Here is a 16223-nt window from a genome sequence, read left to right on the forward strand (position 1 = left end):
AGGGTTAGGGTATTTTCAGCCATTTTAACCCTAAAAAAATTCCTAGAAAACACACAGACTCTGGCTAGAAAACTGCATCAAAAAAACGCATCAAAAAACGCATCAAAAAACGCATCAAAAACGGACCAAAAAAGGACCTGCGTTTTCTGCCAAGAGCTGCAGTTTTTTAAAAAACAGTCAGGAAAAAAAAAGGATGGAAATCCTGAACGTGTGAACATACCCTAACACGTAGTGTGAACATGGGCTTATTGTGTGCCAGTAATCCCTCTTTTTGACCACCGTAATATGCCACCTTGATGAGCAAGCAACCAAAAAGTGTGGCGCAAAGCATGAAGACATTGCCTGTCAGCAGCACAAGCTTGCATGTCATTTCTAATAGCAGGGAGCCAGTCTACAAAGATACTTCTGGCTGCTGGGAACTTTCCTGTCATGGCCTCTGCCTCACCACAAGCTCTGGCTTGCTGAGCACAGGGTGTGTTCCTGGCAGCATAAGCTGAGGTTATTGCTAATGGCGGTACAGGAGACCAGAGTTTGTCGTATGTTTGTACACAATGCTAGTCATGGAAACACATGAAGCTGAGCTGGGAGCAGCTGCCAGAATCCCCACACCCACAGGAGCTGAGGAGAGTGACGTGGAATGGCCGCAGCCCTCACAGGCAGACAGAGGGCCGTCCTAGAGTTCCCGCCCACACACTGCATTGTACACTGTCACCATACAGCGAGGAGGGAAGAGGCCGCTGCCATCATGGTGTCGCATGTGGATGACCTGGTAGGTACGGTGAGGGCCTGGGCACGGTCATGTTTAACCCCTCTCTTGCTGGGGGAGAATCCCTCAGGTGGCCTCTTCTGTGAGGCTCCTGGATGAGTGATGCCGGCACACATTGGCAGTGTCTGGCTTCTACCCCACAGCCTTGGTGCAGTATTCCCCTGCAGTTGTGTTTGGACCGATGACAAAACCCTTGGCTAATTTTTTTTTCTTTTGAAACTTGCACAAAAAATGGGCACCGAAGGGCCTGATGGAAAGGGTTAAATGACTTTGGGTCAGAATGCAGACACCCAGATAGTGATGCCCCACATCAAATTCAGGTCACTCCAGCCTGGAGTCACTCCAGTTCTTGGGCTTCAGAACCGGCATCAAAGTAGGTCAATAGCCAATTTTCACAGATTTGAATAATTGGTGTTTTTAAGGGGTTAAATGACTTTTAGGCCACTGATCTCACACCACCATTACATAGATAGTGATGGCCCGCATCAAAATTCAGGTCACTCCAGCCTGGCCCCCAAAAGGGTTCTGGGCTTCAGAACCGGCATCAAAGTGGGTGAATAGCCAATTTTCACAGATTTGAATAATTGGTGTTTTTAAGGGGTTAAATGACTTTTAGGCCACTGATCTCACACCACCATTACATAGATAGTGATGGCCCGCATTAGACGCAGGTCACTCCAACCTTGCCCAAATGGGATCTGGGCATCAGAACTGGCATCAAATAGCCAATGGTTGTGTGAAATCAGTGGCCCAAAGTCATTACGAACTTCAGTTACTTATTCGCACCGTTAAAATCAAATGTTTGCCTGCTGTGATGCCAGTTCTGATGCTCAGAACTAGAGATGAGCAAATTTGATCGGGTCCCTGCTTATTCGGCAAGCTGTAGCGCTTACTGAATAAGCTGCAGAGGAAACCTGGATCGTGCCAGCTGATGGCTCCGCAGATGCATGGGTAGTGGCTGTCACTGTCACATCAGGCTGTCCATGCATGTGTTGTGACTGTCACACAAATGTAGCTGCGGAGCCATCAGCTGGCGCGATCCTTGTTCCTCCTGCAGATTAGCGCTATACCTTACCGAATAAACAGGGGCCCAGTCAAATTCGCTCATCTCTACTCAGAATCCATTTAGGCCAGGCTGTGCTGAACCGAATTAGATGTGTGGCACCACTATGTGTCTCCATTGTGAGCTCAGTGTCCCAAAATCTTCTAACTCTTTCAATAACACACTTCGGTGCCCACTTTTTTGCCAATGTTATCATTTTTGTAGCTGCTTTTACGTTTATTCACATCAGAGCACCTCACTGCATTGTATCTTATTATTGTGATGTTTGTAGTTTAAACTTGTATTAAACAGAAAAAAAAATTCGAAATAAGAAAACAAAGTTCAGCATTGTTTAGTATTTGTAGCCGAAACCAGGAGTGGGACAATTAGAGGAAAAGTATAATAGAAACATATGCACCACTTCTGTATTTATCACCCACTCCTGGTTTTGGCTACAAATACTGATGCAAAATACTGACCAAATACTGAACGTGTGAACGTGGTCTGACACTGAATATACTGTAATTGACCTATGTCAATGTTTCCCAAACTGCAGTCCTCGTGGCCCCAGCAGATGATGATTTCTGGAGTAGCTTAGTATTGCACAGCTGATGGAATTACTATTAGGATATGTGCACACGATGCGGATTTTGCTGCAGATCCGCAGCGTTTCCACAGCTGCGGGTCCGCAGCAGTTTCCCATGAGTTTACATTACAATGTAAACCTATGGGAAACAAAAAAAGCTGTTCACATGCTGCGGAAAAAACCGCGCGGAAACGCAGCGGTTTACATTCTACAGTATGTCACTTCTTTCTGCAGATTTCACAGCGGTTTTACAGCTGCCCCTATGGAAAACCGCAGTGAAAAACCGCGATAAATCCACAGCGGTTTTGCACTGTGGATTTATCAAATCCGCTGTGGAAAAATCCGCAGTGGACCAGAATACGTGTGCAAATAGCCTAAAGCTATTTGATTTGATAAATCTGCAGGGTATAAACTCTGCGTTTTTGCTGCAGATTTATCACGGATTTACCGTGGTTTTTCTGCGGATTTCACTGCGGTTTTACAACTTCGGTTTTCTATAGGAGCAGCTGTAAAACCGCTGCGGAATCCGCAGAAAGACGTGACATGCTGCGGAATGTTAACTGCTGCGTTTCCGCGCGTTTTTTTTTTCCACATTTCTGTTTCCCATAGGTTCACATTGAAATGTAAACTCAAGGGAAACTGCTGCGGACCCGCAGCTGCGGAAACGCAGCGTTTTCCGCATCGTGTGCACATACCCTAAAGGCATCAGAAACTGCTACAGGTTCTCTCACCTGTACAAGCCTAAGGAAATCCTGAGTGATGTGTTGTGGGGATGGAGTTTGGGATTCGCTGCCCTAGACTATCAGGAAAATAAGCTTTTATGCTACTTTCTCTACTACTGGTGCATAGAGCAAGGTTATGCCTTGTTCACATATCTGTTTTTCATGGATGTGTTCTATTCCCTATTGTAGTCTAAGGCGCTGTTGTGAACTGCAAAAAATGAGGCCCTCTTCACTGTTTTTACATTTAATTCAGTTGGAGAAGCTTGAAATTGATTTTTCTTGCATATGAATAAAAAATGTATGCTACCCTGATGACTAAAACAAACCAGAATGGCTGAAAATTAGATCCAACTTAGTGATTCATTACACTTATTAAAGGGGTTATGTGGGACCTTAAAGGGACTTTGTCAGCACAGAAAGACTGTACAAACTAAGTCCAACCACTCAGTGCTTCATGGCAGGGCTAGCCATTTGTATACACCTTTCCACCTGTTTGTTTTACCTCAATATCCAATCCCCTTCTCTTTTATTGACCGCTCTGACTTCATAGAGTCAGAGAAGGGCGGAGATGGATGGAAACCAAGCAGGTGGGAAGGTGTATATAAATGATTGACTCCGGCATGAAGCACCGAGTGCCTGTACTTAGTTTGAACAGTTGTTTTGTGCTGACTGTCTCCACTTGTCATGCTGGAAGATGCTCCTGGCAACAGAACGTTCTCCACGGCGTCACCAGATTCTGACATATCTGTCACATGCTCTGTGTGAACTTGCTCTCATCAGTGAAGAGCACATGGTGCCAATGTCGAATCTGCCTCTTTGTGTTCTCTAGCAAATGCCAATTGCCCTGCGCGGTGTTGGGCTGTAAGCTCAACACCCACTAGTGGATGTCGGGCCCTCATACCACCCTTATGGGGTCTGTTTGTGACAGTTTGAGCAGACACATGGATGTTAATGGCCTGCTAGAGGTCATTTTGCAGGGCTCTGGCACTGCTCCTCCTTGGACGAATGAGGAAGTAGTGGTCATGCTGCTGGGTTGTTGTCCTCCTTCGGCCCCCTTGACGTATCCTGGTATACTGGCCTGTCTTCTGGTATCTGCTCGATAATCTGGACACTGTGCTGACAGACACAGCTACCCTTCTTGCCAAAGCTCACATTGATGTGCCATCCTGAATTAGCTGCACTACCTGAGCAATTTCTGTGGGTTGTAGACACCGCTTTATGCTACTGTACCTCGGGAGGAGAGCAATGACAAAATGCAAAAGTGACCAAAACAGCCAAAAAGGATGAGAACAGAGAAATGGTCTGTGGTCACCCCATGCAGACCACTTCTTTATAGGGGTTATGTTGCTAATTGCCTATCATTTCTACCTGTTGTCTGTTCCGTTTGCACAACATCAGGAGAAATTGATTGTCAATCAGTGTTGCTTCATAACTGGACAGGTTGATTTCACAGTGTGATTGACTTGGAGTTACATTGTGTTTAAGTGTTCCCTTTATTTTTTTGAGCAATGTACATTAGCACATGCCCTCTGATTACCTTCCCTGGCCTTACCTTTACTGATTTTGTTTTTCAAAGTCTGGGGGAAAAAAGCAGGCTGGAATTTGATTGCTTACCTGTTACTTTTTTTTTGAGTATCTGTCAGACCAGGATTTATGTCTTTTTCTGTCTATTTCCAAAATAAGTATCCTCATTTGGCTTAAAATGGGACCACGCTCCCAAGGCAAAACTAAAAAATTTTTTAAGGCGTTTTGATAAAGGCTTGAATACCGACGGCTTTATATTTTTAGCAATAACTTTAGAATGAAAGTATTCTTTCAGTAATACGCCACTATCTAACCATTGATTTCTTTTGACAGGACGAATTTAATGCAATTATTATAAGTGGTGGAAATAAACTAATAGTTGTGGATTTCACGGCTACGTGGTGCGGACCATGTCAAACAATAGCCCCTTTCTTTGAGGTAAGTTAAAACTTTAGATTTTTTTTTTTTTACTTCAGAAGGTTGTCTAGCTGTAGGAGAAGAGATGCAAATGATCGAAATGATCAGCAGAAGTACCAGTATCTATCTCGCTGGCTCCTGTGCTACTGCTTGAAAAATGGATGTTTATGACTGCCAGAAAAAAGACGCAGCGTGAATATACCATAACGGTATGTGCACACATTCAATATTTGCAGCAGAAAAATCTGCTGCAAACACTGATGTGTTGGCACGAAAAATGCTGCATAAAATACACTCTGTTTTTACTAATTTTTGCATTTGTTTATTGTTATTCATTTTCCTCATTCATTAGAATGGGTGAAATCTGCAGCAAAAATGCTGAAAGGATTCACATTCCGCAGATTTGATTCTGCTGCAAGTCACAAATAAGCAACATGTGCATCAGACTTCAGGATTCTCACTCAGTGTTCTGAATCAGGAAACCCTTTAGGTTTTGTGATAAATTTGCGCATAGCCACAATGTGTGCATACAGCCTTAGGTTTCAAATAAACCTGCAGCTATGTCAGTGATTTGCGTTTTATTTGTTTTATTTTAAATTTGATCCTTGTTTAACCATTTGTTTGTTCTGCAGTCCCTCGCCTGTAAATACCCTGCTATCCTCTTATACAAGGTTGATGTGGATACTGCAGCGGTAAGATATTGCCTTATTTTAATGCACTTGTCATAGATCATTCAATGCCTCAGTCAATCCTATTTTCATCTTTGTGTCCGCCTCACAAGCATGATGGTGCTTTTTCCAACTCGGCCTCATAGATTGCTTGCTCCTTACCGACGGTTTCTTCAGTGGTGTAGGTTTTACATTAGAACAGTAGACCTCATTTCTATGTTTTAGATTAGAAGTGTTTATCAGTGTACCTGTTTATTATACAAATCACATGGAAATGGTGGAAAAATATTTAGAATTGAGAGTCCTCAGTGGTTGATACCTTTTAATGGCTAACTGAAAAGATGGTAACAAATTGCAAGCTTTTGAGACTACACAGGTCTCTTCATCAGGCAAAGACTTTCAACCACTGAGGACTCTCAATTCTAAATATTTTTCTATCTACTGGCTAACACGGTACCAAGATATATTTCTTTCCTGTATGGAAATGGTGAAGATTCGATACATCCAACATCAAAAGATTAAAATTGCATGAGATCCTGTTGTTAATTCGGAGTTGATCATTAAACACCTTCACTCCCCAGCAATATATATAAACAATTTTAATATTTTACATTTTAGGATATTGGGCTATGTGATGGCTTCAGCTAACATTTTTATTGATACCATTTTGGGGTAGATGCAATGTTTTTATCACCCCCATTGAATTTTATGGCAATGTTGCTGTGGCCAAAAAAGTGTAATTCTGGTGTCTTGATTTTTTTTTTTCTCACGCGGTTTACTGATTATTATACTACATGATTTGAAAAATCAGACTTTAACAAACGCAGCATTACCAAATCTGTGTATTAATCCCTGACAGCGGAGATTAGCAGCTGCAGGTGGAGCTTTGCTCCTCCCGTGATATTAAAAGAACATGATGGCTGATTAAATAAGCCATCATCTGAAGGGAAAATTGTGGGCTCTACAAGCAAGCCTGCTTCAGGCTGCCATCACACTAGCAGTATTTGGTCAGTATTTTACATCAGTATTTGTAAGCCAAAACCAGGAGTGGGTGATAAATATAGAAGTGGTGACGTCGTGTTTCTATTATACGTTTCCTCTCCTGGTTTTGGCTTACAAATACTGATGTAAAATACTGACCAAATACTGCTAGTGTGACGGCAGACTCAAAGTCAGCGACATGACATATGACTGCCACCATCATGATGATTGACATCTATCTCCCTACTGCCTAACTCAGTGTTCCCCAACTCCGGTCCTGAAGAGCTACCAACAGGTCAGGTTTTCAGGATTTCCTTAGTATTGCCCAGGTGATAATTGCATCACCTTCACAGGCAATAATTTCATCACCTGTGCAATACTAAGGAAATCCTGAAAACATGACCTGTTGGTGGCTCTTCAGGACCGGAGTTGGGGGAACACTGGCCTAACTAGTGGGAGCCAACTGTCAATCAATATAACGTTAGCAGTCATGGCCTGTTGACAGTGCAGCCCAGAAGAAGAGCTGCTCTGTTGACCTGGAGCAATTGAATAGCCGGTGTAACAGGCAGATAGTTGCGTCTTTTAGCAAGTACCTGCTGTTAGTTTTTAGACCCATAGTAAAAAAAAAAAAAAAGTCTGGACAACCCTTTTTAACCCCTTAACGACTGGAGGTATTTTTGTTTTTTTAGTTTTCGTTTTTTGCTCCCCTTTTTCCCAGAGCCACAAGTTTTTTTTCATTTTTCGGTCAAAATGTACTTTTGAAATACATCATTGGTTTTAACATATTGTGTACTAGAAAATGGGAAAAAAAATTCCAAGTACGGTAAAATTACAAAGAAAAAAGTGCAATTCCTCCGTTGTTTTTTTACCATGTTCAATAAATGCTAAAACTGACCTGCCATTATGATTCACCAGGTCATTACGAATTCATAGACTCCAAACATGTCTAGGTTCTTTTTTTTTTATTTTTTGTGAAAAAAAATCCAAACTTTGATTTAAAAATAAAAAATGGCGCCATTTTCCGAGACCAGTAGCGTCTCCATTTTTCGTGATCTGTGGCTGGTTGAGGGAATATTTTTTGCATGCCTAGCTGATGTTTTTATGTATGTCATTTTGGTGTAGATACGATCTTTTAATCGCCCCCTAATTGCATTTTATTGCAATGTTGCGGTGACCAAAAAAATGTTGTTCTGGTGTTTTGAATTTTTTTTCTCGCTACGCCGTTTAGCGATCAGATTAATTATTTTTTTATATGGATAGATCGGGCGATTTGGAACACACCGATACCCAATATGTGTGTGTTTTTATTTTTTTTTCTATTTTGAATGGGGCGCAAGGGGGTGACTTGAATTATTTTTTTTTTATATTTTTAAACTTTATTTTTTTTGCTTGCTTCAATAGGAAAGTGGAAGCTGCAGTTGTCTGATCGCTTGTGCCACACACAAGCGATGATCAGATCACCTGTGTAGCAGAAATGCTCACTTGCTATGAGCGCCAACAACCAGGCGGCAACTTGTGGCAATCAGGCTGTGACAACCATAGAGGTCTACTGGAGTCCTCTGGTTGTCATGCCAACTCATCGGAAATGCGCGATCATGTGACGGGTCACCGATGGGCGGGATTTCCAGCGCGCTTCCGGTAAGCGTGAGTTTAATGCCGCAGGTGGATTGCGTTTCCACCCGCGGCTGTTAGAGACACATGTCCGCTGTTCAAAACGGCTTACATGTGCTGGGATAGATGTGGGCTCAGCATCGGAACCCACATCAAAGGGAGGGATTGCGACATGGGCGTATTATTCGGAAAAGGGGATGATTATTGATCTATTAATTAACCTCTTAGTGACAGAGCCAATTTGGTACTTAATGACCAATCCAATTTTACAATTCTGACCACTGTCACTTTGATGTTATAGCAATAGAACGTTTCAATGTATCCCACTGATTGAGATTTTTTAGTGACATATTGTACTTCATGTTAGTGGTAAAATTTCTTCGATATTACTTGCTTTCATTTATGACAAAAATGGAAATTCGTCAAAATTTAGAAAATGTAGCAATTTTCAAAATTTAAATTTTTGTACCTTTAAATCAGAGTCATATCGCAAAAAATAGTTAATAAGTAGAGGAGAGAGAAATGAAATGTAAAATTGGACTTGTTTTTGTTTTGCGGTCGCTGTTATTCTGTTAATAACGGTGATCGCAACACTGGGGTCGGTAAAAACCGACCCGAATCATGATCCTGGGGTCTCAGCTACCCCCTATAGCAGAGACCCCAGAGAAATTCCGACTCTGGGGGGCGCAATACACTTATTTCTCAACGCAACGCTGAGGCAAAAGTACCCTTAATTGCCGACATTAAAAGGCGTATTGGTGGTCGTTAAGGGGTTAATAGATTTTAAAGGATAACAATACGCACTGATTAAATCACCTAGTTAACATTTAATGGAATGAGCTTCTGAAATTCTGTTTATGGTACATCTTTGCATATTATTGTAGCTACACCAGAGGTGACGCTATGCTGTGAAGTTCTGAAAACCCCTCCAAAAGTCTGCATGTCTGTATATCACATTGTCATTCAGCAGTACACTCTGTTCTCTAGGGATGAGCTTTAGTTTTTCTTCATATACATGGTTTATGTTTTTCAGGATATAGCTGCGGAATGTGGCATAAAAGCCATGCCTACGTTTCAGTTTTACAAGGATGGAAAAAAGGTATGGTCTACATATGTCATAATTATAGTGTTTGGGACATCCTTATAACAGTGTAAGGCTGGTTTCACATTTGCGCTTAAAAACGCAGCATTTTAAACGCAAACGCATTTGGTGAAAAAACGCGTTTAAAGGCTGCGTTTTTTAGACGCATGCGTTTTTGCATGTTTTAATACAAAAGCGGCGTTTTGACGCGTTTACATGCGTTTTTTCCTGCGTTTGCGTTTTTGAAACGCATGATGAGAAGTGTGTGACAGCTGCCAATCATCAAAATCAACTAGAAAACCCACCATAAACAGAAATAGCTAAGGTTAGGGTTAGGATCCTAACCCTAAGGGATCCTAACCCTAACCCTAAGGGAACCTAACCCTAAGGGACCCTAACCCAAACCCTAGGGATCCTTATGGTTAGGGTTGGGGGTTGGCTTATCAGTGTGTATTCTTGTGTTTTTCTATTAAAACGCATGCGTTTAAAAACGCATGCAAATGCATGTGCTTAAAAACGCATGCGTTTACATAGACAGCAATATGTTTTTTTTGCGGCAAAAAAACGCCGCTAGAAATTACTACATGTTGCATTTCTGCAACCAAACGCATGCATAGAAACGATGCATGCGTTGTCAAAACGCGGCAAAACGCATGCAAAAAAACGCATGCGTTTTTAATGTTAAGTATAGGGAAAAAAAACGCATGCGTTTTTTTGCGCAAAAACGCAGCAGCAAAAAACGCAAATGTGAAACTAGCCTAATATTGCTAGTTGCATGAGGGTACGTGCCCACGATCCGGAGTTGCTGCGGGTTTTATGCTGCATACTTGTGCAGCATCAAACCCGCAACGGACAGATGTTACAGCATAGTGGATGGGATTTCAAGGAATCCCATGTCCGTTATCCGTCCATAGACACCTTCGGATCACCCACGGAGACGGACATGCGGTGTCTTTCCAGACCGCAGCACATCAATTTGTCTTGTGGAGACGTCAGTCTCCACAAGATAAATTTCACCAATAGAATGTATTGGACACGGTGAATTACACGGTTCATTGAACACATGCGGATTCACCTGCTTTCAATAGAGAGCAGCGCTTTGGATGCAGTGAACATGTGATGCGTCGAAAGCGCTGCTACATCCGGATCGTGGGCACCTGGTCTTATTGTATTGAGAGAAGGGTACTAAAAACCTTTCTGAACGCGACCACAAGCTCATGTATGAATAGTCACATGACGCCCACTAAAACTGCGTGGAATCCCAATAGTGTGCTTATTAAACACTGTTAGGATACCACATATTGGACTCATTACTTCATTTTATACTTGGCCTGGAAAACCACTATGGCACAAAATCCTTATTATACAGGATGAAGCTCTGCGAACCTTCTGCCCCCTGTCTGCATCACCAGCTGGCTCCTTCAGGGCTCCTGCAAATAAACTGTATACTCTCTACATATAATGTACTGGAGAATGGTGAAAACAAAGATACACTCATTGCTGCCGTTCTTTTATTTAGTTTTTTATGGCATTCATTTTGCTGTCAAAATGACCCAGCAACATTATTCTTCAGGCCAATCGGTACAGTAGAACATTAGGTATCCATTAGTGGGATTGCTGAGGCAAAATAAGACAGGAGGTAAGGAGTTAGCAGAAGTCAACTGCAAAGCATTCCTGGGAAATTCTGCTTTCAAGTCACATTCGATGACTTGTGCTTGCCTTCACAAAGTGAAGAAAACATAGAAGTGAGCGGAAAGGCTGCAAGGACTGAATATGACACATTAGTTTATTTTTGTTTAACTGGTATGTTTAAATGAATTACAGGGCTTTACTTCAGCTATTCTTTTTTATTGACAAGTAAATATTTGTCTCTAACCCTTCAGGTTGATGATCTCTGTGGTGCTGATCCTGATAAACTTGAATCTTTAATTAAGAAGTGGACACAAGATCAATGAAGATATTGTCCAGAATCGCATGCAGATACTGTAATTTGCCTTAAAAGTTGAACAACTGCATCTTTGTCCACTACCTGTTTTCCTGCAGTCCTCTCCATATCCTACGACCCTGAGAAATTGCATAGTAGGACAACTCACTACCTCCACTAAAAAGGATTGTGGTCATTGGTAGCATTAATGAACATTGGCTTTTCTTAAATGCTGCCTAACTATGGTCTGCTTTATCTTCATCATAGAAGTAGTCATTCCTAGACTCCCATATGTGCACATACATAGAAGTGCTTGGTCAGACTGATACTCAAGCACTTCAATGTATAATGTAAGCAGGAACTCTAGCTGCAGGTTAAGCACTATTTATTGGAAGCCGGCAAACCACTTTAATTTTCTGACCTATATTCTTTGGGTGTTTTTTTTTTTTTTATGACTGTCTACATTTCACAATTGTTTGGCTAGATGTAGACTAGTTCTCTGGTTTAAACTGCTTCTTTCAGCATGATCTTAATTTACAGAATAAAGTAATTAATGTGTTAAAGTATACTATAAAGAATTTAAGTTTAAAAAAATATTTCTATTTAAGAAACCATATGTACAACCATTTAAGAAACATGCGTACAGCTAGGACTACTTTACTGAAGATGTTTGACCTTTTATTTTTAGTTCAGAACTCTTGTTCTTCAGAATTCTAGGATTTCCTAAATTCCAGTAACATTTTCCTCCCATATGTTTTCATTAAAATTCTCTCGAGAAACTAAACTATATTTTGCAGTGTTGTTATTTCCAGAACAATCTTAATGGATAAAATAACTGTATTCATAACGTGTAACATGTGCCATTTATAAATCATTAGACAAAAAGATATGCTTGCATAGTGGAGACCTGGGCAGACTGCAGCCTGAATGCCACATGCGGCTCCTCAGCTGTTCTGGGGTGGACTTGGACAGCCAGAGGGCTAAATGTAGTGGCGTCCTTCACTATACGGCTACCCCGTACCCGGCATCCTGCTTGCATCTGTGTTTTCAGGACTTGCCTACCATTTTATTTATCAGTCAGTACTTGTGTGGGTGGCCATAAAATTGTAGGAACGTCTTGTTTGGAAAGCTATTATATTCGGTGATGGTATGTAGTTGAATCGCACTATGTGGTGGGCGGGGTGGCATGGGGGAACCTGTTGATCAAGGTACTTCTATACTTGATCTATATGATTAGTTTTTATAAAATTAAAAACTAATTATATGGTTTTGATTATCTGGTACAGGTAAAAATACATGTTACAATAAGCCGTATTGTAGCTTATATTAACAGCATCCGCTGCTCAACATACTTAATTCTGCTCAATATTTAGTGACTAAAAATAATAATAAATATGAGAAACAAACTTGGCACTCAATTTTTTCTGAAGAAGGATAAGGTTGTTTATTTCACATCCTGACAAACAAATCAATTGCTGAACATTTTTGGTGCAATATGGACCTTCCTCAGAGCAATATGGTTTATCAACAGGATGGCTGTTATGGTTCAAGAGTACTGTGCCGCCAATGGATGCGGTTCGGTGACACCGTGCACGGTATACCGCTGCAGCGCTGGTGCGTCCTATGTCGCTGGGGAAGGCGCGACATAGGACGCAACCAGCGTACCATAACAGCCATCCTGTTGATAAACCATATTGCTCTGAGGAAGGTCCGTATTGGACCAAAAACGTTCAATTGATTTGTTTGTCAGGATGCGGAATAAACAACTTTATCCTTCTTTAGAAAAAATTGAGTGCCAAGTTTGTTTCTCATATTTATTGATACGGGTTGGAGACCCTACTTGAGTACCAGCATCCACCCTCCACAGAGTGCCGTGTATTCTACATTGACTAAAAATAATAATAATTGGCAGACGCATGTTCAGTAAATTGATTTGGACCTCCATAAAGGTCAGGATCTCTCATGTGGCTCCTTGTTAAATTAATTGCTCAGAGGAAGGTATTAAGGCTATGTGCCCTCGTTGCGGATTTTGATGCGGATCCGCAGCGTTTTTGAACGCATGGAACTGCATCAAATCCACAGTGTAGTGCACAACCAATGTTAGTCAATGGGAAATTCAGAATTGGTGTGCACATGCTGCGGAAAAACACACGGGGATTTGCATCGTTTTATTTTCCACAGTACCGTATGCCAATTCTTTTTCCAGATCTGCAGTGTTTCTGCACCCACTGACTTCCATTGTGTCAGTCAAATCTGCAGCAAAACCGCAGGTTTAAAAAGATCTGCGGTTATCCTTCAGTGTTGCGTGCGAGAAATGCTGCAGATTCGGAGGAGGAAGAGTGTGTGTGGGAGGAGACTGTATGTGTGGAGAAGATGTGCGTGTCTGTGCCGGTGTCTGTGTGCAGAGGTCTGAGGGTGTGTGTGTGGGGGTGTGTGTCTGTGTGTAGACAGGCATCGTCCGATGGGACTACTAGTACCATCTGGCTATGTCTGCTACAGAGACAGCTATCCGATGATGGGACAGTAGTAGTCCCACCATCCGGCTACTGTGTGGAATAGAAAAAAAAAAACAAATACATGTACACGTACCATACAGCTAATCCCTGATGCCCTCGATCCCCTGAAAAAAAAATAAACCAACAGTATACTCCCTGTTCCGATGTAATCCATTTAATAACAATTGTCCCACGACGATTTCCCGTGTAGAGCTGTCACATCGGGAGATGTGACCGCTCTACAGGGGCCACCGGTGTACAGTGACAGGAGATAATCCTCCTGCACTGTAGCCCTCCGCCGCCTAGAGGTCACTGGAGATCCTCCGTTCACTTGCAACACTGCTGCGTGGGAAAATTCTCACGCAGCAGTGCCGTAAAGTGAGAGCATGAACTCCAATGAACCCTCAGTGATAACACTGCAGGAGCCATTGTCTTCTGTCAGTGTGTCATTGGAGGCCATGTAGGACAGTCACATCTCCTGTCTGGCTGTTGTAACATCATACTAACCTTTGTACCATTTTACTTTCAGACACGTTGAATCCATTATCTTTTAGGTGAGTCCCCTTCATCCTCCATATTACCTATTTTTATTTTTGTATTTTCTTTTTCTTTTTTTATTCTCTATTTTGCATATTATCCTTCATTTTTTATTTTTTATTTTTATTATATTTTATCCCATTTTTTCATTTTTGTCTTTATTTTTATTTTTATCTTTTCCTTTTAGTTTTCTCTATTTTGTGCCATTATTTATTCATACAGGTGATATATTTTTTCTACCATTTACATTTCCCCCCTCCTCTTACATGCTTGTTTTCTGTTCCAGCATTTTGTTTCCATCCACCTACTCCTCCCACACCATTCATTAGCTTCACACTATGTAGATTACCATGTCACACCTCCTCCTAGTGCTCGCAGGGCGGCCAACCTCTGCACACTCCCACATCTGGGCACTACCATGCCCTTTCTAGCCTGCAGCGCCGTCTGCGCATGCGCGGCTCCCTCTGTGACATGACGCCGCGTCACTTCCGGTCCGGGAGCACTTACTTCCGGTCCGGCGGTATTTCAGGGAGACACCGCTGCCTTCCCTCACTTCCTCTCCTGTTCATTGCTGCAGCAGGGCGCGGGAGCGCCGCTGAATACACACCTATACACAGGACTTACAGGTATTACGGCGCTGGTTCCCTCATCTCCCTTCCAGGCTTTACTGCACACTGACCTATGGGTACCTTTTCATTTCAGGCCATCCTTTAATGTGCTGGCTCCTGTTACCAGCCTTTCTTCACCCGGGACATATAGGCCCCATACTGGCCCGACTACAAGGTATCCCACAGTGCTTTTTTCCAGGACGTCCCCCTGACAGCACATTGGAGGACGTCCTCCTCCTCCTTGCAGGGACAGGAAACACAACACGAGAGGTTAAAAGGTCCCACTCCACCCCCTTTTCCTCAGTGTTTTTCCTGTCCCTGCATGGAGGGACACACGAGAGAAGGAGCGCTATACTAGCGTGAAGACTCACCAGTCCGGAGGCTCGGGGGATCGTGCGGCTAACGCCAATATCCTTTCCCCGCTCCACTAAGCCCCAGGCAGAAACTTCCCGGTGGGGAGTCCCTCTGCCATAAAGACCAGTAGAGCGGATGAGCTCCTGGGTCGAACCGCTTCCTCCCGGTGGGGGGCTCTCGGTTCGGGCGCCAGGAGAAGAGGCGCCGCTAGAGGATCCAGCAGCAGCGTGCGTTCCACTGTGTGGAACGTGGAAGTAGGACTAATAAGACAGGCGCGATACTTCCGGTGTCAGGCGCAGGTAAGGTGACGTCACATCCGGGGTCGGGGCCATCTCGGCGTGCGTTCCACCTGGTGGAACGCGGAAATGAGCAGGCTTAAGAGCGCAAAGAGGGGCTCTCGCAGATGTTATCCAGTGCTTCCTCTGGTGGTAAGAAGCGCTAGAGGGCATCCCTGGAGAAATTGGCTACAGGACACAGTAAGGTCCGTACGACCAGATTGCTGCAGACATGCCGGAGTCTAAGGGTGAGTGCAGCAGTCGCTGCTATATCCCTTTTTTACATCTGTTACCATAAGGATCACTTACTTATAGTGGCATTTCTCCACAGAAGATATGGAGAACAGGAATGAGGAAATGGGGGTAAGTGCGCAATGCGCAGAGTACTCAAATATACGCCTGCACACACTGAGCCATTCTTGTCCTTATTATTACATTTAGGATAAAGAGGCCAGTCAAGCTCCCCTCCCTCAGTCTAAAAAATCTGGCAAGGTATTGACTAAATCTAAGAGGTGCTCTCTTTGTAACACAAAACTGTCAGAAACATACAAGAAGGATCTGTGCAGCTCTTGTATTAAAAAAATTTTGTATGGGAAGTGGCGGGTCAGCTGTGATTCCGGGGGTCTTAGATG

General features: G+C 42.8%; 1 protein-coding gene across 1 annotated transcript; it reads left to right on the forward strand.

Moving 5' to 3' along the window:
* Nucleotides 1-388: 388 nt before the first annotated feature.
* LOC138676849 (thioredoxin-like) lies at nucleotides 389-12106 on the forward strand. The gene is made up of 5 exons (XM_069766511.1): nucleotides 389-769; nucleotides 4974-5078; nucleotides 5690-5749; nucleotides 9351-9416; nucleotides 11282-12106. The coding sequence occupies exons 1-5, from the start codon at nucleotides 638-640 to the stop codon at nucleotides 11351-11353; spliced, it is 435 nt and encodes a 144-aa protein (XP_069622612.1). The 5' UTR covers nucleotides 389-637; the 3' UTR covers nucleotides 11354-12106.
* The last annotated feature ends 4117 nt before the right edge of the window (nucleotides 12107-16223 follow it).

The sequence above is a fragment of the Ranitomeya imitator genome, chromosome 1 (genome assembly GCF_032444005.1).
Source record: "Ranitomeya imitator isolate aRanImi1 chromosome 1, aRanImi1.pri, whole genome shotgun sequence".
Taxonomy (NCBI): domain Eukaryota; kingdom Metazoa; phylum Chordata; class Amphibia; order Anura; family Dendrobatidae; genus Ranitomeya; species Ranitomeya imitator.